This window comes from Solanum verrucosum, unplaced genomic scaffold (assembly GCF_900185275.1).
Source record: "Solanum verrucosum unplaced genomic scaffold, falcon-dt-bn FXZP01000048.1, whole genome shotgun sequence".
Classification (NCBI taxonomy): Eukaryota; Viridiplantae; Streptophyta; class Magnoliopsida; order Solanales; family Solanaceae; genus Solanum; species Solanum verrucosum.
Genome location: NW_026020157.1, coordinates 3623822 through 3651213, shown reverse-complemented (window position 1 = coordinate 3651213; position 27392 = coordinate 3623822). Strand labels below are relative to the sequence as shown.

Here is a 27392-nt window from a genome sequence, read left to right as displayed (position 1 = left end):
ATTCTGCAGTTTCAGATTCCTGACTCCTAAACCACCAGCCTCCTTGTGTAATTGTGCAGTCTTCCATTCTACCAAATGATACCCCTTTCCCTCCTTGTTCCCAAACCAAAGAAAATTTCTTCTTAATCGGTCCAACTTCTTGACCACACTTATTGGAATAGGGAATAGGGACATCACATATGTGGGAAGCGAGTCCAGAACTGTATTTATCAAAGTGAACCTGCCTCCAAGGGACAAGTATTGCGTCTTCCAGTTTGCCAACTTCTTTTCCGTCTTTTCCAAAATCCTATCCCAGATAATCAATTCTTTGTGTTTGTTGCCTAATGGCATGCCTAGATAGACTGTTGGTAATTTGTCTACCTTACACCCCAAGATACCAGCTAGTTCCTCCATCTGCACCACTTCTTTAATAGGAAAGAGGTTACTTTTCCTCCAGTTAACGCTTAAACCAGAAATGGCTTCAAAAACAATTAGTATCATCCTGATATAGCAAATTTTTTCAGCTATAGCTTCACAAAATATCACAGTATCATCTGCATACAACAGATGACATACTTCCATATCTACTCCTGCTCTGCTGCTAACCTTGAATCCCTTTATCCACCTGTTGCTAATTGCAATCCTCATCATACTGTTGAAACCCTCCATGGCAATGATGAATAGGAAAGGGGAGAGAGGGTCACCTTGTCTAAGACCCCTCTCTGAAGGAAAAAAACCCACAGGTTCTCCATTTACAAGTATGGAGAACCTAACAGTTTTAATAGATGATTTATTCAATTTTACTATTGTTTGCCGTCTTTTCAATTTTAAAAGTTGATAGTTTATCTTTTGTTTTAATTGAAAATTGACATTTTGTAAGTAATCAATACTAAGATGACAATTATTTATCCTCATATAATTTAAGTGAAAAAAAGAGGCAAACATGACAACAAAATTATTCTTCTCATAGCTAGTTAGAAGGCCATAAAAAATAAAATTGTCCAGCAATTGTTTACCTTAACTCAATTACATAATAATTCAAGGGTATAATTGGAAAGAAGTTTTTTATAAAGTTTCAATCCAAGCATAAGATGAGTTGGGAAACAATGAACCAAACACTTGGTAAAAATAAACCCTGCATTACTAATCCCTGCACTATTCATCTTTGTACCAAACGACCCCTAACTGTTCTAAGTCCTCATATGGTCTGTGTCCCCCCTGCCAATTCTGCAATATTTAACATCAACATTTGCTGCCTCTGTATTCTGCAGGTTCTCATTCCAATAATGTCTTATCAATTGAAAAATGCCACTAGTGCGAAGGATTTGTTGAAGATAAAAGCTTGTCTATTTTCAATTTGCACATCTCTCTTGGTAATAATCTTTCTTAGGACAGTTACATAGTTTTTGATATGTGCATTGAACTTTCAAGTTTGTCTTGGTTCTCTCTTGTTAACTAGATAATATTATCTTCCTGGTCCTAATCCTAATAGTCCATCAAACATTCTGGTCATAGGTAAATGGCACAGATGCATATGCGCATCCCGACATGTTCTGGATTTGCAAGGCAACAGAGACTATTTTATTATGGCCTTCGGTAGATGGGGATGATAGTAAGTAACTGATGTTTTTCTACACTACTTCTCATGTTAATTAATAATTGTCATCATGCTAAATTTTCTTTTCTTCAGTTTCAAAGGCACAACATGGGTGCATCGACTGTTTAGCATTGATGCTGTGCACTGAATTGCAAGCTACAAAAGCTGTCAAGAACTCAATATCGATTGAGGTTTGTTTTGAGCAGAGCATCGTCTCTTCAGGTTGGTAACTTTTTTTAAGTTTATGCAAACAACCTATTGCTTCTTGATTGCTAAGAGGCTGTTGTGGATCATATGCAGGCGATTCTCTCACAAAAGGCTCAGTCTGTAGTTACGTGATCCACCACTTGGTTTGTGGTGAAGATATTTCTGTTATGTTGGGTAGAAATGAGGTGGTAAAAGCCCACCACTCTTTTCGGTTGTGCATGGCAAATGTGCTGATTAGTGCTTGTCAAAAGGTTCCTTGTGCTAGCAAGAAACCATTTGTTTCCAAAATTCTTCCTCGTGTCCTCCATTCTGTCGAGGTGTTCTACACTTGTGTATTTTTCACCTATTTCATTTCATTAGTTATCATCATTATTCGACCTTTTTGTGGTAATCACCTACTGTTTGATTAATAGTGGCAGATGTAATTGGTTTCTAATCCTTGCAATTTTTCCAGGAAATTGCAAATTCAGAAGTGAGGTCTGCATGTATCCAAGTATTTTTCTCAATGGTGTACCATCTAAAGTCTCTAGTTCTTCCTTACTCTTCCGATCTTCTCAAGGTGTCCATAAAGTCGCTTAGAGAAGGATCGGAGAAGGTATTTTGAAAGTCACTGCTTTATAATTATCCTTGTTTAATCTTGAACTTGTGGCTGTGCTTTTAATCATTTCTCTATGTACTTGAACCACTATATCCCTCTTACCTTATGCTTACAAAGGCCTACTTTCTATATGGTGCTTCCACATGCACAAGTACCTCCATGTAGTGACCGATGGCATAAATTCCATGTAACATGGAAGCTTTATTGAAGCATTAGGCTCCAACTTGCATGAAAATATTATTCTTGTGTTAGAATGGGCATCAAGTATTTCGTCTCCTGAATTGTTTCAGATTGAATTTACTACTCACAATTATTAAATTATGTATCCCTTTCTAAAATAAAACAGGCTTTACTTTTGAAATATATGCTCTTCCTTGGAATTGGAGGGTCAAGTTTGTATAAAGCATCTAATCTTCTGGCACTGTTTAAGGCTCTCTCCTTGACCACAAACAGTCTTGGTGCTTTTGTGGGGGGTAGTGTGTTTGGTCAGCCTCCATCTAGTGCCTTCATCCCATTGCATCACCCTATGGAACCGAAACCTGTCACTATCAAATTTTATTGATGTGGTAAAAAAGGGGCAGCACTTGCTGTTATCTGCTAACTTTCGCCATTGCGCGTAACTCTCGCTGGTTTCCTTGTTCCTCATCATTATTGTGCATGCTGCTGCTCGTTTTTTTCATTTGGTCTCATCATGAGGAACTGCCTGCTGCTTCTATTGCCTATAAAAAAGTGAATCCTGGTATTATTTGGAAGCATGTTGTGAGAATTAATTTCATACTCTTGGTTAATGTGTTTTTGTTTAATTCCGACCAGGAGAGGATTGCTGGTGCCAAGTTACTAGCATCTTTAATGGCAAGTGAAGAGGCAGTCTTACAGAAAATTTCTGGTGGGCTTGTGGATGCCAGAACATTGCTTCAAGATATATGCTCTTCAGATCTTCCATTGGATGTAAGGAAAATGTGCCAGAGATTGCTTGTATGTTTGACCTCTTTGTAAATACTTGTGTTCTTTGTCGCCATCGTTTACTCAATTGTAGTATGCCCCTGTAAAGTTAAAGCACAATCAAACTGTTAAAACCATGAACTTTTTATGTACCCATGTAAATTACCAGGTGGTTACGCTAGTGACATTTTGAATTAGTTTTAATATATTTAGCTTTCTGGAAACTAAATTCGTAGTGTACTTCAAACAATTGCCTGCTAATTGCTATTATTTCTTGTAGCTTGATGATAGATCATACGAAACTCGATTAAAATAATTTTGGTCATGCTTACCGTTATCCTCCTTGCCGGCCATAGTGGCAATAATTTTGATGTTTAATAGAAGTTTACAGCTTAGCTCAGGCTAAGAGCGTCGCTACTATTCTTTTCGGAGAAGATCAGCAGTCTAGCCTAGTCAGTCGCTTCCTAAAATTCTGGATCCTCTGACACTTTCCTGGAATTACCCCTCAGACTTTTCGTTGCAATCTATCTTTCCATAAAGCAATTATTTACCCTTGATTCTTCAGTTTATTACTCCCTCTAGTCCATGTAAGTGAATTCTTCATATTTATCCTTGGGTTCTTAACAATTAGGAGAATCGTATGGAATAATCAAACGAATAAAATTGGGAAACTTGATTTTGAATTACAACCTTAATAAGAAGGATATTTTATATATATATATATATAAATCAAGCTAATGCAGGATTTAGACTTTGCCTTTGTTCAGGTACAATAATACTTAAGGCCATTATTGTTCATAATAGAGATAGGAATTCTCCAAGCAAAACTAGTTCCTAATGTATCTGCCTCTAGCACATATACTGGTGGAATTTCTAATAGCCATACGTTATCAATTCTAATAGATAAATCCTTTCACCTACTAAATACCCTTCATATACCCCTTTCTCTCTCGGTCATTAATTGAGCTTTAGCATACCTTGGGATATTGGAAAGATCCATTTGACTTGGACAACCATTCTAGTGGTTTTGGTCCTATTGCTTTTGGCCACGATGAGATTGATTTCAGTGATGTGATCTATTTGGACGTGGTGGTTCTTATCGTTGAAAAGGTTGTCATTTCTGTTAAATCCAAAGTCCCCAAAGGCAAAAAGCGGGGGGGGGGTGATCATTTCCCATGAGATCCCGTTGTTGAATTCCTTGCCCTTGATGGCCTCGCCTAGGTGCTTTTCCAGTTTTTAGCATTGACCAATATTGTTGAATCGATGACAACAATAGACTTGTTGCTCTCTGACATTGAAAGAAGATGTGATGGACGTTTTCAACCCCATTTGTACTGAACTTGCAAATAGGGTTGTCTTCCTTCTCTGTAGCTTTTGAGATAAAGACCTTATTGAGAAGATCTTCATGAAGAGTCCATAGTCTATTCTAATGTTAAGGTTTTGTCTGCGTAATGCACCCAAAATTTGGGATCCAATTGTCCTAAAGAAAATTCACTTTGTTAACTACCCATCTCGAGCCTTTCAAGCATATATCCCATCCCTTTCTAATGCCTTTCCAAAACCTTGATACAACATATATATAGGTAGGCTTCCTCTTGTGGCAGTGTTTGTCCAAAGTGCTTGGGGTTTTTTGTAAGTACTTCATGCTATTTTTAACCTGACTTTTTTGTAAGACTAGTGATGGTATCCTATCCAATGAGGTGAAGTCTTTTTTCAGAGGTTGAAGTTCCTTTGGATTCTACTGATGGTATTACATGACATGGGAAGGGATACTTCCAGAGAGGCTTTCGCTAGCACAGTTCTTCCTGTCATGCTAAGGAATTTGGCTTTCCATCCGTTGAGCTTAGTATTGTCAATAATGAATTGGTAATTCTCGGGGAATATAGTTTTTATAGTACTTTAAATTTAAACCCCAAGTACCTCCCAAAGGACATGCTCGTCCTAATGTTGAGCAATGTGGTTTTATTCTCGGGGGTCCAGTTGTTTGAGAAGATGACTTCAAATTTTGCCAGATTGAGCCTCTGACTAGAAGAACGCAGAGAGAAGTATATCACTATACCCTAGACGTGACATGGCGTCTAGAACCCGACAGGCCCTACACAAGCCACTTGACATGCATACAACACAATAAGAGAGTTTAACAAAGACGTCTCATATCATAAAGGAGAGCTTGAACATAAATGCGGCCGGAATCATAACTTTTCCTTGACAAGCCATTCTAAACAACACAAGAGTGGCTAGGACGTAACACATACACCACTTACAAAGTCTCAAGAATAACAAATAAAAGTAATAAAAAGTTTTCATGGCTTTTCCCTCTGAGTTTGAGGACTCACCAATCCAATCTCTATAAGCAATCCGAATCTAGCCACGAGCGGGAGGAGAAGCATCAGACCCTATATTTTAAGACAATATATGCACAAGTATGCATTATGGGGAAATATGCATAAATGTAGACATGATATCATTTAAAAGCTTAAAAGAAAATTTATCAAAATCATGAGACAAGGTCAAAGCTAAATACATCATGGAAGCTTTAAGGAAAATCATTTTTCTTTTGTGGGATATTTAGCTTTAATCGATAATAGATCATGTGAGCTATAACATAGAATCTGGTGTAACTCTCACACCGAAAAGGGAGAGTCTACTTGCCAAGGTAGAGCTCTGTATCATATCATTAATTCTATATGGATCTACTAGCTAGGTCATTTAAGATAATCCTACGGTGACACGTAGTTTGGAACTAGAGATAGCTACTAGAGGCTATCCTATTTGAGCCTCCACCTCAAAGTCCTCTTGGTGCTAAGTTAAATCCCAACAAAATAGATAAAGTCAATTATCAAAGCATAACATTAGGAAGGACAATAATCATAATACCAATCCAAATCATAAAGTCGTATAAGAGTAGCTCCTTTAAATATTGCCTCATACATACGCGAGAAAACCTTTCACAATCATGATTTCATACAATGTGAGAAAACCTTTCACAATTCATTTATCTTTATCTCGAAAGCATCCTTAGTTCATTAAACAACATTTTCATAAGACATGCATAACATTCATATATCATCATTCATAAGTTCATGAATTTCTTTCATAAATCCATAGTCATGAGCACGTATAATGTATGGGTCCACATGAAATCAATAATAAATCATGTAATTCAACTGAGTCCCTATGAATGCCATGGATGACCCGTATATGCTTCTACGAATCATAGATGGGTCTCGTGGATCTGAAGTAGTAGCCAAAACTTAAACCTTTCCTTTTCATTTTGAATTTCCAATTTTCGAGGTATTACAATATTTTCCCCTTGGGGACATTCGTCTTTGAATGAAACTCAAGCTAGCATGAATAGAGTAGGAGAGAAACTACCAACCCCACATGAATGTAAATCTCATCAAAATGCACATAAACAAGGAGACAAAGTATATGAAGTGTAAATTCCTATTAAATAGACTAATTATTACTCTATATCCAAAGCATTCAACAAAAAATGTGATTGAAAATGTGGGGTCCATATTAGATGTCACATCAAGACATTTAGGAAAAAGTACTTGGTTGTTTTGTCATTCAGAAGTAATAGTACTATAGTACTAAATACTAATCACCTCTTATGCACGATGCAAATTTATATTTCGGACAAGAAATTGGTAAATAGTTATATTGTCTAGGATCACGACAACATGTTTTTTCTCCTTAGTGTGTAAAGGGGCAAGAAGTTGAATTATGACTACAAAGACTTGGGAATCTTTTTATTTTGTAAGTGTACATATGATTTACAAAGTTCATCCAATTTGTATAGAGCTTGATCGTTGAATTCATGAAATGTTGTCTTGACTTCTCTCTGACCCCAAAATGTTGACGAAATTGAGAACACGATGAATAGCCGTTGAAATGACGATCATTCACGTGTAAGTTATTTGTTATAATATAGTGATGATACAATTTAAGAAATGTAGGATGAAAATGTAACAAAAAATGTACCGATTAATGTATGTTTTACACAAACAAAAAACCAATAGTTAAAAAGAAGAACAACTCCTTAAAATAGTTGAAATAGAACTTTAAATTATTTTTTTCTTGAAACAGAAAAAAGGAAATTTCTTTTGGAGTAGAAGTGGTCGTGGAATTGATGGATGAAAAATAGAGCTATTTATAGCTTGAAGAACCAAGTGTTACTTAATCTAACAATATATTTTTGAAACTATTTTACTCTCCTTCCAAATTTAAGTGACACACATTTTAATTTTTGTCCCAAAGAGGATATCAATTTTTTTATATGTAGAAATAATTTAACTTTACGTATGAAGTTCATCCAATTTGTATAGAGCTTGATCGATAAATTCGAAAAAGATTATCGTTACTTCTCTTTGCCCCTCAAAATATTGACGAAATTAAGAAGGCGATGAATAGTAGTTGAAATGAAGATCATTCATGTAAGCAATTTATAGTACATTGAAGAAATGTAAGATGAAAATGCAATAAAAAAATGTACTTGTTAATGTATGATTTTACAAAAACAAAAAATCAACGGTTAGAAAGAAGATAAAGCTCTATAGAACAACTAAAATAGAACTATGATTTTTTTTCCTTAAAATAATAAAATGCATTTTCTAGTGGAGTAGAAGTGACCGTGGAATTGATGGTTGAACAATAAAGTTATTGTAACTACCCGTTAAGTCGTTTTGAACATTAGACTTTTTTCTTTCATAAAAGACTTTTTCGATATATTCTAAATGAATATTTTGGACCATTTATTAACTATCATTATTTAATTGATGGGTAATATAAAATAATTTATTTAATTGGTGGTTAATGAGCCAAGTCAATAATTTATTTAATATCCTTACTACTGACCCATATTTATTAAGATAAAATATTGGAGTTTGTCACTTAATTATTTTATTTAGAAAAGAGAAGAGAGAAAAGGAATATAAACATAAAGCTTCCGTAACCTCGAAGGAGGAGGACGACTTCAGGTAAAAGTTTAAACACAACTTTAACCTCTATGTATATGTATTAATCCTAGATGCCTGACCACGAATCAACAACATATTGTTTGATTCGGGGGGGGGGGGGGGGGGTTAAAATTAATATTTTAGCGACATGAGTTTATTGAATAGAGTGGGATAAATTGGTATGTATTTTTCTAAGTGATGATAGTAACATAATTGATGGATAACAATAATAATATCATTGATTGTGTGAGTATTTCTATTATTAATCATTATAGTTAGATAAGAATTGAGTTGGGGTTTGCTGCCACTGGTTTCGTAACCAATTTTAAACTTTTAATATTATCATTTCGTTCTCATATTATAAATAAAGTTTGATATATTGAGATAGGTGAATAAATATTAGGTGTATTGTATTATTTGAATACCATTAAAATTATGATAATTGGAGGAACTAAGACTTATCCTTAGGCTTGAACTTTAGGAATCGATTATAGATTTTTTGAGTCTAGGCTAGACATATAGTAATATGAGTGTCTTTAATCTCATTTAATTATAAATTATGCATACTTGATACATTGAAAACGTTCTGAAGCATTGAGGAAAGGAAAAGCATTGTTATGACTTATTATATGTGATAGATATACTCTTTATAGTGATTGATATTCATTGAGTTACGTCATAAAATTTTGTATGCACTTAATTGTTGTGGTTTGGATGATTTACATGTTGTTGTGATTGGTCTGTAATCTCAAGACCGCAGAATTCATAATCTTAAACTTGCTCTATTAAAGTGATGTCTTGAATAAATAAGGCTTGATGAAATATTATTAATGAAGTGGAAAGTGATGATAAAGACTGATGAATTAACTATATTTAATATTATTATACTAACTATTAAAGTGAGAAGGTGTTAACTCAAATATCTACATCTATTTGTCACATGAAAATGTATGTCTGAATAAATATTATAACTAAATCTTTTCCACTTTTCTTAGTTATTATTTGAATAACTTAATGTAGTACTACTCTACTATTTAACCTTGTGAAAACGTTTACTTTTTGTATTTCAAATCGAATTCACTTAGGTAATTAGTGTGTTAATTTATTGAAAAAATCATAAATTTATTTGAAGTCTGTGATGCAATTATTTTTATTCATTGTTATGTAACATTAAAATACTATTTAATTAAATATAATTTGTACTAATCTTTTACTCTTCTTTATTTTTTTATTTTTTTATTTGCTAGCTTTAATTATTCACTATCATAAATCATATCTAATTACCTATTCAATTGCTATTCTTAAATTCATAATTCTCATACTTTTCATATTCATAACCTCTAAATATTAATTTAAAACTTTAAGATATCTTTTGATATTTCCCCCATTTTTATCTATATAAATTCATCTTTTTGGTTTCATGAGACTCGAATTCAAGGTTATTCATTTCTTTCTATATTTAAAGTAGTGGAGCGTTTATATCATTATTGTACTATTTGATTTATGTTTTAGTTTGACTCGATTAGAAGACTCTTGAATTTTATTGGTTATGGGAGAAGGTGTAGACAAAAACTCAGAAAATTATGTATTAATTCTATATTTCTTTTTCCATTTGCATTGATATGATTGAAGTCTTAAGAAGGATGTGTATATTGTATTTTTTCATGTATATTTTTTTTGTGTGTTTTCTCCCTATTAGACTTTTTTCGTTTAATTAGATATTTGTGACTACAATTTTATCAGGCTCAAATTAGATATTTGTGATTATATTGGAAGTTTGCTACTACTAACCAACGTTCAAATTTACCGTTGGTTGCTTATAAGGAATTGCTTTTAAACATTGAAATACGTCCTTCATTTGGTGTTAATTGACATTTTTTTTAGATTAGACTCATCAATAACTCTTAACACCTTTATTACTTCAAATTTATTCTTGAGGTAGACAAGAATTTGCTGTCTCGTCTGCTCTAGAAAAGCATAGGTATTATGTCTAAATAAAATGTCTTGGATTTGTGCCAACTCAGTAAACTTAGTAGTCTAATACTTAATTAAAATCAGTAGCCTAACATCAAATTATAACAAGAAGCCTTGAATATTTACACACATGCACAAAAATACTATTAATTTAGGGTTGTCTTTGTTATTCTTACATACTACTTGTTTTAGTGTATATTCTTAAAACGCACTAAGCGTTTAACTTCACATAGTAATATTATTTGAATTATAAATTTATTATGCTTATATAATGATGAATTATATACATTTAGATGCTAAAAAAACAAACAGTTTTAATCATTCAATGTTCAGATATAGAGACAACATCTTAATCATTCAAACGTGCATTCAGATTCAGACGTCTTAATTTTAATGAAAACAAATGAGGCCTTAATTCATAAGCTAAAATAATCACGTTGCCTCCAATTCTCTCTCTCTTTACCAACGTTTCTTCCTCTCTTTTCTCAACCAAACATCAATTTTTTTCTTTAAATGGTAAGTTTTCAAAATCTTTACAAGTAATTTGCTTTTTTTTTTTTATATATTTACAACTTTTTTTTGGGGTGGGGTGGGGGGGGGGGGGTATTGATGTTTCTCAATAACTCTTGTTGCCCATAATATTTTTGGGTGTATTGATATTTATCAAGAACTCAAGATTTTTGAGTGAAAATATTATCTAGGATTGAAAACAATAACTATGTATATATTTGAGGTCTCTTATTAAAATTTTATTTTAGGCCACTTTGATCATCAATTTTTTTTGTTCTAGCTCACTAATTTTATTGAGACTCTTTGATCATCAATCTCGCTTTTGAGATTACACTAGATATATTATTGTTGTTATTCTATCAAAAAGTAATATATTTTGTTGAGATGAAAATTTTATAAGATTTTATTGGTACAATGTTTAATTTCATATGCACATTAAAATATTGAAAATAAACAGTTTTAAACTTTTAGGAGTCGTTTGGTAGGGGAAAAAATAACGCAGGGATTAGTAGTATTGCTTTTGACCTCATCTTGTGTTTGGTTAAAACTCTACAAAAAGCTTCTTTCCAATTATATCCTTGCATTATTATGAGATTTTCTATTTTATGTAATCGATATAGGTAGATAATTGCCGGGACAATATTATTTTTTATGACCTTCTAACTAGCTAGGAGAAACAATTTTGTTGTCATGTTTGCTATTTTCTCACTTGAATTATTTGAGGGTAAACAATTATTTTCTTAATAAATTAATCACTTAAAAAAACATTAATTTTCAATTTAGAATAGATAGACCATCTACTTTAAAACCAAAAAGACGGTAAACAATAGTAAAATCGAATAAATCATCTGCATTTACACATAAAAATTACAAGTTGTAGTTTTAATAAGTATGCAATTTATAAATTGTTCAAAATACAAATAATTAGAAATCACATATAAATCAACAAATAATATATTAAATTAAGATCACAAACATCATGTGGTGATATATTTGTCTTTTCAATTAGTAAATGTTAAAGAACTCACATTTTAAATATTGTATTAATATGTATTGCATTTATTTATTAACAAACAACTCTCTCTAAATAATAAAATTTGTAAGCTAATTCATTTAAATAATTTTCTAGTATAAATATAAAACATAAAATCAAGAAAATAAATAAAATGATTAAAATGATTTGAGGGATATTTTTGTCTTTACATAAATAATTCCATGGTATTAAATTCAATGTATTACTAATACCATCAAATGGAAGGTATTAATAATACATCCTATAATACCATGTAGGGTGTGGATTAGTTATACTTAGGCCCAAAGTTCTACCAAACATAGTACTAAATAATACTATACATAATACATGGACTATTTCTCCTAATACCTCCTACCAAACGACCCCTTAGTGTTCTTATCTAGAGACCATATCCTAATATTTGGATGTGTTACTAAATCATAATGCACATCTTAATATTCAGATGCTTATTCAAATTCAGATAGTTTAATCTTTATGAAAACAAACGAGACATCAATATTTTCGTTAACATTCAAATGTTGGAAAACAAGCGTATCTTGGATAATCTTAATCTAACTAATTATTATGATATTTCACTTAAAACTTGATAGCCAAGATATTTAATGTTTTGACATGTTGAAATAGAAAAAATGCCAAGACAATCTCTTTGAATTGCTAGTGTAGCTTGTGATGTATTGGGTTCTTTTATCTCTCGGTACTTTTAGTTATATAGAACTTGAGATATGCCTATCTACGTGAATTTTTTAGTTAATTTATGTGAATACTATAACATCTAGACACCTAAATTAATTTTCATTATATTAGTTAAACACTTAAATGTATAAAATGATCATCTTAGATATCTTCAAAAAATTTGTGTGTTATGTCGGCATCGAATATCATGAGATCAAGTTGAGATGTCTGCATTTCAAAATTATAGTGCTTATTTGTCAGCTAAGAACATATTTGAGTGTTTATTAATATAGATCATACCGATAATATTTGTCTAAACATCTACTATTGTTATATATGTATACAAAAGAAAAATGCCAGTAATTTGATCATAGGTTTAATTATGTTCATCGGAAACCGTTAATGGCATGGCATACTCGGAAGGTGTGTGTATGAGTTTTATGTTTCTGTTCGACTGTTCCATTCATTTCTGAAATTTCGAAGTTGAAGTAATTTATTTTGTTGTTGATGATGAAATTGAAGTATTATGATCTTATTAGAAGGGGGAATGGTTTTTTTATCTTAGCTCCTACCACATAATGGAAGTTAGTGTAGAATTTTTTATTCTGACATAACAGTGATAGAACGTAACAAAATATTATGGTGGTCTAATATAGGAATGGAGGTACGTTTATTATCATATTTGGGTCATTATAGCCAAAATTATTGTGTCCACAGACCACAAGAATTATAGTGCAATAATAGAGTTCCATAAAATAAACATTGTAGTAAATGTTTTCACCCTTGACTTTGAAGTAGATTCAACACCTTTCTTTCATATGGAGTAATATTTTCAATGAAGTAGTCAATCTTTATCAAGATTATTTTAGCAAGCTTCCTTGCGTGAGCCATTCAACATTTAGAATTTGAATTTCAAATGTTATTCCTTCTATTAAGCATGCACATAAAATCTTGTAAATATCTTCTTTGATTATAGGTTAATTAATTACACGATATTCTTTTTCCTATATTTTGCTCAAATTGTTCATCAAATCTTTTTAATTATTTCAACAAATCTGTACCAAATAATAAATTTGACATAAGTAATATTCTTTTATTAGAATTTTATGTTGGTATGGTTCGATTATCATCAAAATTAATTAGGGAAACCTTGAGGCTCCATTTATTTATTCTTACTAAAATAATAACTACATACCTTTTAATTTCTTTTCTGTTTCTAGTTTTACATTATTTACCCTTTCAGTGATGCATACTCCGTTATATTCCATAAAAATGTTAAACTTCAATTATTAGAATTTATTTTTTTTGAATTTTCTAAGCAATGTGATAAAGAAACATAATAAAGAAATATTTTCAGAATCTGTTAATTTATCAATAAATTAATTACAAATATATTTTTTTATGATACTTTGATAAAAATGGTAAGTCGATAATTAAGTAGGTAGCAAAAGAGAAACAATTCCCACACCATTTAACATATATATATATATATTTTAAGGCATTGTTGTGATCGAGCAGACACTAGAAATTTGTGAATCTCTTTCTCTATTAATTGCTGTCATGGAAAATCAAAGTCTTGAGAAGAAGGTCATGATCTCCAAAAAAATACCAGAATTTGTTCCTTTGAAAAAACCAAAAAGAAATAAATATGCCTTTGCTTGCTCTCTTTTAGCCTCCATGACATCCGTCTTATTAGGTTATGGTAAGATATGTAGTTTATAATATTCAATTTCATTTCTTAACAAGTGTTGTACGATCTAGAGTCATTGAGTTCAAAATGAGTACGTACGTAAGTACATATATATATACTATAATAATTAAATGTGTTAGTGGTTGGTTGATGTAGATACAGGAGTGATGAGTGGAGCAGTGATTTACATAAAAGAAGATCTGAAAATATCTGATGTTGCTATTGAAGTCCTTGTGGGAACAATCAACATATACTCTCTTGTGGGTGCTGCAATTGCTGGTCGAACTTCAGATTGGATCGGTCGTCGAAAAACTATTATTTTGGCCTCTGGAATATTTTTAGTAGGAGCTCTCTTGATGGGATTTGCCCCAAACTATTGGTTCCTCATGTTTGGTAGGTTTGTCGCTGGCATTGGTGTTGGATATGCTCTTATGATAGCTCCAGTTTACACTGCTGAAGTTGCCCCGGCCTCTTGTCGTGGATTTTGCACCTCTTTCCCTGAGGTTTTCATCAATGCAGGTATATATATATATATATATATATATATATATATATATATATGTGCATGTACACATGACCACTAATATTTCTAAAAATCTAATGTTATTGTAACTTTGAATATATAACTACGTACGTATGTGGATAGGTGTGTTACTTGGTTATATAGCAAACTATGCATTTTCGATGCTTCCACTAAAATTGGGATGGCGACTCATGCTTGGAATTGGAGTTATCCCATCAGTTATGTTAGGGGTTGGTGTCCTTGCTATGCCTGAGTCACCACGTTGGCTAGTCATGCAAGGCCGTCTTGGAGATGCCAAGAAGGTTTTGGACAGAACTTCAGACACTTTAGAAGAATCAAAGACGAGATTAGCTGACATTAAAGAAGCTGCTGGCATACCACAAGATTGCCAAGATCATGACATAGTTTCTGTCACACGAGAAAGCTCTGATGGTTCAGGTGTATGGAGAGATTTGTTCATCCATCCTACCCCCACCGTTCTTCATATTCTAATTGTAGGCGTTGGTATTCATTTTTTCCAACAAGCCAGTGGCATAGATGCTGTTGTACTCTACAGCCCCAGGATATACGAGAAAGCAGGTATACATTCATTCATTCACTAATTGTACATGTTTAAACTGTTAGACAACGACAACGACTGACTGACACATTTTTATTTACATAATAATAAAGGGATTACTAAACCAAGCTATAGGCTACTTGCCACTATAGCTGTGGGATGTATGAAGACATTCTTTACTTTAGTTGCTACATTTTTTGTGGACAAAATTGGAAGAAGAATATTACTTCTATCAAGTTGCGGTGGTATGATTCTATCTTTATTAGCCCTAGCTACAGGATTAACTATTATTGATCACTCAGATCATACGCTTAAGTGGGCCATAGTGGTGTGTGTATGTGCAACATATTCAACAGTTGCATTCTTCTCAATTGGGATGGGTCCTTTAGCATGGGTATACAGCTCTGAAATCTTTCCATTGAGATTAAGAGCTCAAGGTTGTAGTATAGGTGTAGCAGTGAATAGAGCAGTGAGTGGAGGAATTTTGATGACATTTATATCTTTGTATAAGGCTATTAGTATTGGAGGGGCTTTTTTCTTGTATGCTGGAGTTGCAAGTGTGGCTTGGATTTTCTTCTACACATTGTTACCAGAAACAAAAGGCAGAACACTAGAGGAGATGGAGCCATTGTTTGGTACTTTCTTTAAGTGGAGATCAACTATGAAAGAGTTGAAGAGAAGTAGAGTGGAAGGTGCTGATAGTAGTGCTCAGCCTTAATAGTGATGACTGATGAAGCATGGTGCTTCTTCTTCTATCATTATTACTTACTAGTATTCAATAACGTCATTTGAACCCAAAACATAGACACTTGACCTTTTCTTTTATGTTTCCACCATATCACCTTACAAACACTTTTTTATTTGTGTTTGACAAATTCATATAATGATTTTAAGTCTTGGGGTTTGAGCAAGTATATTACTATAAATTCTATCTCTTGGTAGACACTTATGATTGTGATGTTATTGTATCCTCTATAAGCGCGGCTTAATAAATCTTGTGCCTAAAATCAAACCTTGAGGAGAAGCTTTAAAATTTTAATAAGTAAAAATTATATCTACTTTAGTTTCTAACTTATTCTCAGCCGGAAAGTTACTAATCATCAATCTTATTTTACCTTTTCGTATCTTGTTAAAGAATGACAATAGTCTCACATTGGTGGTTAATGAGAAAGGTGAATAAGACTTGGGCAATTCTTCTTCCTTTGAACTAGCTTTTGGGGTATGAGTTAGAGTCAAGACCTAATTTAACATATCTTTTATATATAAAAATAAAAAAAACGTCTGCCCGGTGACGTCTTGCCACAAAAAATAAGGATTGTCATTCATTTATTTTTACAGTTTTTTTTTTATAAATTGAAAAAAAAATTAAAAAAAATGGAAAAAGGGGAAGGGTAAAAAACATGCTCTTAAACTATGTGAAATAAACAAAAGTACCCTACGTCTATAGTTTGACTCAAAAATATCATTGTCATCAATATTGGGTTTAAAAATGCAAGAATGAACAACAGTACCCTACGTCTATAGTTTGGCTCAAAAAGATCATTGTCATCAATACTTTGGTTTAAAAATATACTTGCAGTCAATACTATGGTCCAAAAATGCCCCTATAATCGTAAAATGGATCAAAATGCTCCTTTCTGAATAAAGGTATTAAACACGGTCAAAAGACACATTCGTAGTTGTAGACTCCAAAAGGTACTTAAACAATCTTATGCATCTATTTCTTTCTTCTACTGAATCCTTGGAGAATGCATGAAAAAAACTAGCTTGCGGGGAGAGTAATATAAAAGTCCCATTGATCGTCGCTGATAAATAGTGATAAACCGTCACACACATGATATTTTTGTGCAACAATATGACCTTTCTCTTATTTTTTTCCTGTGACATGCTAAAATGTGGGTTATGGAAGATTTAAAGTTACATGAAGATCGTGGAATTTTTGAAAGAATATACAGAAAACAGAAGGGGCAACATGGGAGTGGTGAAATTTTAATCATCACTGATAATGAAATCAATGACAGTGAGGAACATGATTAATCATGTTCTTTTTATAAAAAAAATTGTTATAAAATAACTACTTAGCAAACTAAAATTAACAAACTAAATTGAAAAGAAGAACAATAGAGAGAGTACACAATCAAAGAGATAGAGAATACTGTATTTTAATATGTATTCATTTGTAAATTATGTAATGGCTATTTATAGCCAACACGTAATGTACAAACATATTACTAAGTCATTCAATTGGCTAGGTGATGGTAGTTTCAAATGGGTGGGCCTCACATGGCATTCATCTAACATTACAAGTGATGCTACTTCTCAAATAGGTGGACCCCACATGGCATCCACTTTGCCATCTTTGATTTTCAACACTTCCCCTTGGATGTCCATGTAAAATAAAAGTTGAAGGAACAAAAATATATATAAACATTCATACACTACAACAAATGTGATTATCAAGGACAAATAGTTTTGTCATTAATAAATCATATTTCGTCACTAAAAATCTTGAGTGATGAAAAAAAATTCGTCAAGCAGTCGTCCCTAAATGTGCGTCTCTAAAATTATTCAAATACGATTTAGTGCTTCGTCACTAAAAGTATTATATTAACTACAAAAAGAAGAATTGTCGCCAAATGAATAATTATTTGTAACAAATTTATTTGTCATACAAAGTATAATTTGTTTGTGGTTAATAGTATCTTTTGTCGCTAAAAAGGTTATTATTACCGACAAAATTGTATTGTTGCTAATTAATTAGTTCAAACAGTGACGACATCAATTGTCTCTAAAGTTATATGTATTTCGTAGTTGAACAAATGTAATTTCGTCACTAATGACTACTTTTTATATACAAAAATAAATTTGTCCTTAAATGTATAAATTAGGGACAAATTTATCATTCTAAAAAAGGGTAATAATTCTGTGGTTAAATCTATTCATTTTGTCAGTAAAAGTATTGTTTTTACCGACAACATATATTGTCACTATAAATTATCATGATTAGTGACAATTATAATTGTCATAAAATAAAAAATTAATTCATATTCGATAAAAAAGAGGATATTGGGACAAATATATATTTTGTCACTAAATGTAGTCAACTTATGTCAAATTTATTTATTTTGTGACAAAAATATTTTGCCTTAAAAAGCTTGAGTTAGTCGTTGCTAAATGTTACCTTTAATGACAAAATCTTTTGTCACTAATTGCATTCATTGGTGACATTTAATTATTTTATATTAGTGAAATTTTTTAAATTATAGAATTGCATAAATTAAAAATTAAATAATAAAACATGCTACATTATAATGAAATCTATCCATTACAATTAAAAACAACTAAAATATCTGAAGGTACTTTAACAAGCTCCATAAACTAAAGTAAAATATGTCCAACAACAAGAAAATCTAACTGATATAGAAGAAATATTACTCCTAAACCAAGACAGAAAAATAGAAATTTCTTCCAAAGTATCAATAATATGGTGATACTTGTCTTGCATTAGTCTTGATTCAATTCTCACCTTTTATACCTGTGTAAAAGAGAGCGAAAAGAAATTCATAAGAGTTAATAAAAAGTAGAATCTGTAACACAATATGATTTTTCATATGTTGTAATGTCCTGTTTTATGACCACTGCAAAAATAAATCCTATAGAATGTGAAGCTATATATTAGCTATACATTTGCTACGATAAAACTCTATTTGTTTCAGGGATTAGACTGAACATATTTTAACTATATGAAATGTTTAAGCTTCTAAACTCACTGCTCATAATTCAAAGAAAGAAAATTTTTATTCTTCTATCTTGCAATAAGATAGACATTCCTGCTGATATCTTTTTGTCCAAACCTGTCGACTACCACATTATCTGGTAATTAACTAGTTGACTTTGCCTTCACAAAGTAACACACCTCCAAGACAACTCTGTGGAGTAATATCAACTTTAACAATAACAAGAATCTAAGGGGAAAGTGTGCAACACCGGAGCATACAATAGCCCAAAATGAAGGAAAACGTGACAACTTTAAAGGGGATCACTGATTGTATGATATAGAATGCAGATGCAGTGGCAAAGTATCTATGGAATATAGCCAACATGCTGATAACCTTTGAGTAAAATGGGTGAAAAGTGTGTGTATAAAGGGGACTGATTGGTGGCAATATACACCTAGCAAGACAGTTGTTGGTAATAGATACTGTGAAAATGGATGGCTTAAGGCATTAGGGAAATAGTGAACTGCACCAGTAAAACTAGTCTGCTCAAACATGTTGTCATAGTAATCTTACTCTTTTTCAGAGAGCCACATTGAAAGGGCAATCAAAGCATCAGGGAGATCCTCAATGCCTTTTCCTTTAGGAAAATAAAATGGTGCAGGATCGCGGTATGCCAACATTTTATTAAGGACAAACTTAACACAAATTGGAACCAATTTAGCTTCAGTATCTCCTTGTACCTGTTGGTTAAGATCATACTGAATTTTCTGACCTAAGCCCCTATCTAACAAGGTGGTCTACAATCATTAAATCACTAGAAACAGGAGCAAGCTCTATGTTACCGCTAAACGATAAACCTAGGGGCAAAGTATCCAAACAAGTCATAACTTTTCAACAACAGATGCAAAAACATACTCTTTCAAATCAAAGTGGGTAGACTAGGATGAAGTTTAATGTACAGTTGTTCCAAACAAATTCATGAGATAGTTTATTGATCTTCTTTTCTTTTTCATATCATCTGCTTTAAATTTGTTGTGAAGACTTGATGGGATAGAACAATATATAATGGCTATCAATTATCATACAATAGATCTTTCACTTTGCTAGATCTTTTGTCCAGAGAAATGTAATTAGTCCTATCAAATTTTAAAATTCAAGAATGACTTCGGCAGAAAGAAGAGTTCTTAGTATAAGCTCATTTTACCATAAATTCCAAACTCTTCAAAAAGTAAAGTTCTTGCTATGACACTCGAACTCTTCAAAAATGTCTAATCCTCCAAAAGTAGTGCATTTTTGGAAGATTCGATACATCTGTAATAACATTTCTAGAGACTCCGAGCAACATAAGTTCTTAATATAAGATCATCTTACCATAAATTCATTCACCACCATTTGGTATTTACTATCTGTACCCATCTTTCAAACAAAACTAAGCAGTATATTAATGGCAACTCCAAAGAGTCTAAAAAAGAGTTAAAAGATTGTATTTTTGCAGCAGTTTTGATCAACCCATAAGAATACGATTGACTTTTTCCTTTTAGATTCATGAAAGAATGAAAAAAAATGGAAGTTAGTAGTAAGTGCGAGAATGAAGCTATAAGAAGAGAAGGTGAATTAAGGATTCGTTAACAAAAGAAGAGCAAGTCAAACTCAGAATGTTGAAATGAGAGGAAGAAATCAAAATGCTATGCCAATGATATTGGAAATAATGTATGGCTCCTTCACACTTCTACTAGTATGTTTTCTCTTTCTACACTAAAACTACACATGTCATATGAGTTTTAAGTCATTTTTCATGTGAGGTTTGAATTAAACCATTTAGCACCAACGGTATTACAACATTAACAAAGATTAACACACAATTTTATTTTATTCTAAATTCTAATCATGATTTTGCTTCCAACAGCTATACTGAAGTATATATCTAGCACTACCAATCATACATCTAAAGGACTATTGCACTACTAGTAGAGTACAAAAGTATTCCAGTAAGCATATGAACAACTTCCTGCCAATTCTATGGCTAAGATATTAGAAACCTTTTGGAATATCTCCCAACTGTAAAAATGTTGGTTCTATGTGCTACTGATTTCCCTAAGAATACAAAGCTTTGTTATCAAGAATTAAGGAAAACCAAACTATATCATCACTAAATGACCAGATACACCCAAAGCAAGGAGTAAGAGACCGAGAAGGATAAGAATTGCAGCTCTACAATATTGATATTCTATTTCCATGGTCTGAAAATCTATAATGTAGTGTAAAAAGGAGAAATCTTCTCTTTATCTCTACTTAGCTACTTGCAATGTTTCCCCTCTATAAGGTATGATAGCCTTCTCTACACTATGTCCAGTAAGATTAGGACGCACCTAGGGCTTAAAGTATATGGCATGTTCAATACTAACTTTTTTTTTCTTGAGCTAAGGTATTAACGTATTAATATAATATAAATAAAATAATTGATATAAACTGTAACTTTTGAAACTGGACTTTACGTTGGCGAAATAAAAATATACCTAAAGTTGGCATTCTCATGGAGCTCCGTCTCTGTTGCATCATAAAAGGAAGTATGCAAAGTTAGATCTAAATTCTACATATTTATATATTTCATAAAAAAAAGTAAGCAAAAATTATCACATAAGTTTGTGTTACTTCTAACCTGTTAGAAGGCGATGAGCGAGCAAAACACTGCATTTTCCTAAACATTTCCTCTTGGCGTGCCACAATAGTATTCAATTGAGAGTTTAATGCTTCTATTTGAGACTGCTGGTCTTGTATCTGAGTCTGCTGGTTTTCTACCACAGTTTCAGCGGCATTTAATCGATTCTGTAAATTATTTTGGGCACTAGCAGCTTCCTGTTTCGCTTTTCTGAGGGAGTCCTCTAACTCTGCCGTTTTCCTTTGTGTAGCTCTTGTAGTATTAGGTTTTGGACCATAACCAAGTCCTCTTATGTACCCCGACTTTGTACCAAGTACGGTATCCACAATTTCATCAGTAGTCATGGAAGCCTCTCCCGAAGTATATAGATCTTTCAAATCTTTCATGTTGTTCTGCATAAAAATACAAATACTATTTAAAGGAGAAGACACAACTTCAGAAGAACATTAATCAAACAAACGCGTTGGATAACCATCCTTACATAGTGAATCTCAGCCTCTAAAGATGACCATCCTTTCTTACTCTTGTAATGAGTATGCTTGTAGAACTCGATTCTGTCAGGCTCTACTTTTTCAGGTTCATTTTCACCCTGTGAAATAAGAAAAACAATTGAAATAGTACTGAAGTATTATTAGTAAAAAAATTTAAAACAGTATAACTTACAAGTTCAGCACGAACTGCTACAAATGCTTTTGATCCCATGAAATGATTAGATTTAAGCTTAGTTCGATTGACCTTGTTTATGTCGCATCGTTTCTACAAAGAAAATATAAATATCATAACTTTAATAATAACGAGAATAACATGAATTTAAATTACCTTATGTTTTGGATCAATCCACATGTCACAAAGTCTATTCCAATTTTCTGGGGTCAACTCTGGCACTTCAATTTTACGAGCTTCTTCCTCTGAACGTGCACTTTCAAACAATTGTTTTAACTTGTAGCGCCATTGTCGACTTCTGTTTTTCAGAATATCCTCACAGCTATCTTTCACGTAATGCTCGTCCAAATTAATCTCAAACCTCTCCTAATTATTTGTTTTTGAAAAAACATACAAAACGATCAAAATCCCTTTCATATTAAAATAATAATCATCAAAGCAACTAACATACTAATTAGCTTCAAAGTGAAGTTTCCTTAGAAATGCATAGATTGCAGTTCAAAAAAATTCTTTGCACTGATAAACGTTGCTCGTAACAGTCTATCTGCATACCTAAAGTGACTATTTCCTATTCCCAGCGAGGTAATGTTACAATTTGATAAGTTAAGGAGAGACTTTCTATGAAAAGGAAATAGAAAAAATAAAAAATTTCATCATATCATGTGGCTCCACATCACTTTCTGAATATCTTGGAAGCTTAGGTATCAGAAACATAGCAGGACATAATAGAGCCCTTCTAATGAAACAGATATGGAGGTTCAACAATGAAAGACGGGTGCTCTCTGGAAAGAATCGGTTTTCGCAAAATCTAAATACTATCACATTGGTCCACTAATGTATTCATATCTCCATATGGTGTTGGTCCATAGAAGAGCATAGCAAAGCCATGGGATATTTATTAACCAGCAATGCAGCTACAAAAGAAGATAATGACATTCACATTAAAATGGTGTAAACAGAACTGTATAGAGGAAGTAGAGGAGTTGGTTGATTTCCTAGGTACTTTGTAAAGTTTAGATTTGAATCTCACTCCCCTGTCAGTCCTAATGCTGAAGAATACAACAATACTAATTCTACAAAAAAAATTGAAAGGAAAAATGGTCAAGGAACCCCTACTCTACAAAGTAACTTTCCTACTATCTTCTCAATAGCCTCTAATTCAGACACTATTATCTCCCAGAACAGAAAAAATAATGCCAGGGCACCATTGTTCAAAATTGAATTTCCAAGACCGAGAACTAGATAGTTTGCTACTATTACTATCCAATCTGGATTGTTGCTGCCTTAATGATCACAACCTATATAGAATCCAATGGGATATGATGACAAATGGACAATACACAGTGAAAGAATGGTATTCGTTATGATGTCCTCACAATTATATGATAGAGAAGTGGCCTTAGAAGCTTATTTGGCATACCAAAGCCCCTCCCAAGGTCAAATACTTCATCTTATGAGGGCAGTGTCACTCAGGACAACCTTAGGAGAAGGGGCATGACAAAAGTCGATAGATGCTTTACGTGCCAACAAGCTTCTGAGACTAACAGACTGTTGATTTTTTAAATTTATTTGTTGCTATTTTTTATTTTAGTTGGGTCATGAATGCTAGTTTAAGGATGCCTACATTAGTTGAAACTCTTGGAAAGTTGATAAATCCATCAAACAAATTTGAAAAATGATTCCTACTTGTATTTTTTTGTGTGTGTGGAAGGACAGAAACATAAGGTGCTTTGATGGAATATCAACTTCAATATTTTAACTTAATATTGTTAGGATAGTTTATCCCCCTTAGACTCTTGTGTCAGTCTTTTGGACTTTGCAAACTCTTTAGTCATTTCATGCATAGGAGAATTATAAATGAAACTAAATATAATCACAACCATGTATAAATTTATAAGAGTATAGAATTCTTACATGACATCTAATTAGTGTTGCATCTCTGTTCTCTCTTGTGAGTTCCTTCCACTTGTTTGGAAGCGAAATAAAATTTCGAGCAATTATTCCCAACTCATTGGATAATTTTGCCGCTTGAACTGGTTTAGTTGGCCTTCCTTTACCAACTGGGATATCTATTTTCATCTTACTTCCCATAGCCTTCTTCATTTTTTCAAGACCTTTACCTCTAGTCTTGCCACGACCATTCTTGATTCTAGTAGAAGCATCTGATGAAAAAAATTGAAGACAGTTCAAAGTACCACCTAAAATCTAAAAAATATTACATGTATGGAAGAAAGGTATGAAGACTGAAACAGCTAAAAATTTTGATTTTTTGTTGTATATAAACAGACAGTTAAGTCAAAAAATCATTGACAAAAACAAAGAGAATATACAAGAGCTAATAGCATTTTTTTTTATCATTCATATCATGTATGTTGATTATAAGCTTCACATATTACAAAAATATCATTGAGTTCCAAAGGTGTAGATCACAATACCTATCCATTTAGTAAAATGTTCAACTTGGCCAATAACTAAATAGTTTAATCCTAATCAACATAATAAAATGTATTACCTGTATTAACAAGAGGAGTAGGGTTATTTAATTCATCCAGTGATTGAGTATCTTGAATAGTTTCCCCTGTAAGTGTAGTTTGCTTAAAGATATGTCCACCTGGTGCCATTGATTGGCAGAACACTATCAAAACACAATAATTAGTGTTAGAATGTCCATAAGACATAGAATCCATTAGTTTAACAAAATTAGTTAATATAAAAGTACCAACCATTAACAACTAAAGAAAAATCTAAAAATTTCATAAATCATCAATCTGGAAAGTCTCACTCACATTATTAGTTTTAGTAAAACAATTAATTGTCCCATAGAATATTCATCTAAAATGATTTTGGTTTAGTTCATTCAAATCCAAGGTTTCATTTCATATCCTAATTCTACATTCCAAGTTCAAGAAGCAAGTTTCACTTTATAGACTTTCATACCATGTTTTCACTACAATCCATCATCTCTTCCCTAAAAAATCGAGGGAAAACATCAATATATGAACAAAACAGAGAAGTTGTTTCAATATATGCCTTGAAAAATGTTATGCTTCAATAGTATGTGTCACACACCAATAGTAAATATGCACACCACACAAAATGTAACATACTCAGTAATTAGGGTGTTTCTAATTCAGAAACTTATAATTGACTTTTTTATCTTCTGATTGATTGTCAGACACAATAGTAAAGCAATATCAATGTACATGAAACAAATAATCAATGAAAAAATCTTCCGTGGCATATAACTATCTGTTTAATTTTGTTCAAACATAAAATAGGGGGACTGATACATACCTCGTCTTCTTGTTCAGGTTCAAAAAATTTGCTTCACTTTGCAAAGATAAAACTTTTTCGTTTGTTTTCTCATATATATAGTGGTTGTCCTGAAATTGTTTTGGAGCCAAAAACCTAAAAAAGTTAAGCGCCAAAAGACAGTTCCTTTTTCCATTTATCTGCTTTCTGGAGGAGGAAGTGGTGCTACCTATTAACCCAGAAACTTAGGAAGTGGAGAAGTGGGTGATCAATTTTCTTTTAAATATAATATTTATCTCTATTTTCATCTAATATTTAAAAAATAAAATTGCACACAAAAAATGGCATAAATATCCATATTATTTCAGAAAATAAATTGCACAGAAAAATGTCCAACAATTTTATTTCTAAAAAAAAAATACTGAAAGACATAAAGAAACATAAAATTGGTGTCTTACATATTGGGTTAATAGTTTCACCTCCTTCAGCTGAAACTCAAAACCTTGGATCTTGTATATGCAAGAGCATGAAAATTTTTGTCTTCCATGTTGCAAGATTGTTGGTTCCATTTGCTTTTGCATCTTGTATCGAAATAGATCTGAAAGAGAAGTCTCAAATAGACCAAGGTTACTAGCCTTTCTTATCTTCAAGTTTTCGATCCATAAATCTAGTTACCATAGATTGAAGGTGTTAGAAAGCCCAAAAATATCAGATCGACATAAATGCCATTGATGTAGAAAATTATTCTGGTTCTCGTCTCCTCCACAAATGACATGCTTGCTGGTATGCTTCATATCAAATATGCTTTCAGACAATTGTGAAAGGGAGTAGTCATGGCATAAAAGGTGCCAAAATGCATTATAACATTGTAGACAGGAAAACCCCTTTTAAGAGTTTTTGGGGTTCCAATACAGAACTATATACTATTAAGCTTGACAAAGATACATCGAGATGGCTTTACCTGAATGCTCTTGAGGTTACAGCATGTCTGAATGCATGATGAGAAAGCTAGACTTAGCTAAATGTTCTTGAGGCAGTGACTTCTTTTGGGGAGAAGAAAGGAGATGAAGAGGTTCTTGCACTTACCTAGGGTATATTTTGATAATATACTTTTGAGCCTATATTTGGTATACATGTAGAATTATTAATTCTTTTGTCCATTTCAAAATAAGCAAATAAACTAATTTAAGGATGATTTTATCAATTTTTCTATTTTAATTTAACAGAGGGTTTAAAAAAAATAAAACAAGACTTTTAAAATTTATGGTCCGAAATTAAAAATATATCAAATATTTCAAAATATTTTTAATCTTTTGATCTTAAACATTTCATTTGACAAGTTGAAATTAAAGAGTTGTTAACAAAGGGGGGAAATATTATTTTTTAAACGAAATAAAAAGAAAAGTAGTATAAACAAATTGAAATGATGGGAGTAATTTATTTTTGAGTCTAATTTAAGAGTTTTTTAATAAATACTTTTTAAATTATGTAAAATAAATAACCAAATTTTAAAATAATTTGTAATTAAAAAGTTATAAACAAAATTTTCTTTAAAGAGTAAAATAATATATATATAAACGAAATAAAAAGAAAAGTAGTATAAACAAATTAAAATGATGGGAGTAATTTATTTTTTAGTCTAATTTAAGAGTTTTTTAATAAATACTTTTAAAATTATGTAAAAATAAATAGGGAAATGACAAATACATCTCCGAACTATTTTAAATGGTATGCAAATACCCTCCGTCATACTTTAGGAACATTGGTGCCCCTATCATCAAAAAACTAGAGCATATATGTCCTTCACTCTGACGGAAGACTAAATAGGGATACGTGACACAATCTTATTCGTCG

The 27392-nt window shown here is 32.1% G+C and overlaps 2 protein-coding genes across 2 annotated transcripts in view; both read left to right on the top strand.

Moving 5' to 3' along the window:
* The window catches only part of LOC125828337 (uncharacterized), a 29810-nt gene extending 26380 nt beyond the window's left edge, over window positions 1-3430 (top strand). Inside the window, exons 19-24 of the mRNA XM_049507651.1 lie at window positions 1251-1352; window positions 1495-1591; window positions 1670-1798; window positions 1877-2100; window positions 2238-2378; window positions 3195-3430. Coding sequence (XP_049363608.1) covers window positions 1251-1352; window positions 1495-1591; window positions 1670-1798; window positions 1877-2100; window positions 2238-2378; window positions 3195-3377 — 876 coding nt within the window. The 3' untranslated portion in view covers window positions 3378-3430. The remainder of the gene's footprint in view (window positions 1-1250; window positions 1353-1494; window positions 1592-1669; window positions 1799-1876; window positions 2101-2237; window positions 2379-3194) is intronic.
* Window positions 3431-14135: 10705 nt separating this feature from the next.
* On the top strand, window positions 14136-15963 carry LOC125828336 (polyol transporter 5-like). Its single transcript, XM_049507650.1, has 4 exons — window positions 14136-14175; window positions 14320-14682; window positions 14810-15265; window positions 15359-15963. Exons 1-4 carry the CDS (start codon window positions 14151-14153, stop codon window positions 15961-15963), a joined length of 1449 nt encoding a protein of 482 aa, XP_049363607.1. The 5' UTR covers window positions 14136-14150.
* The last annotated feature ends 11429 nt before the right edge of the window (window positions 15964-27392 follow it).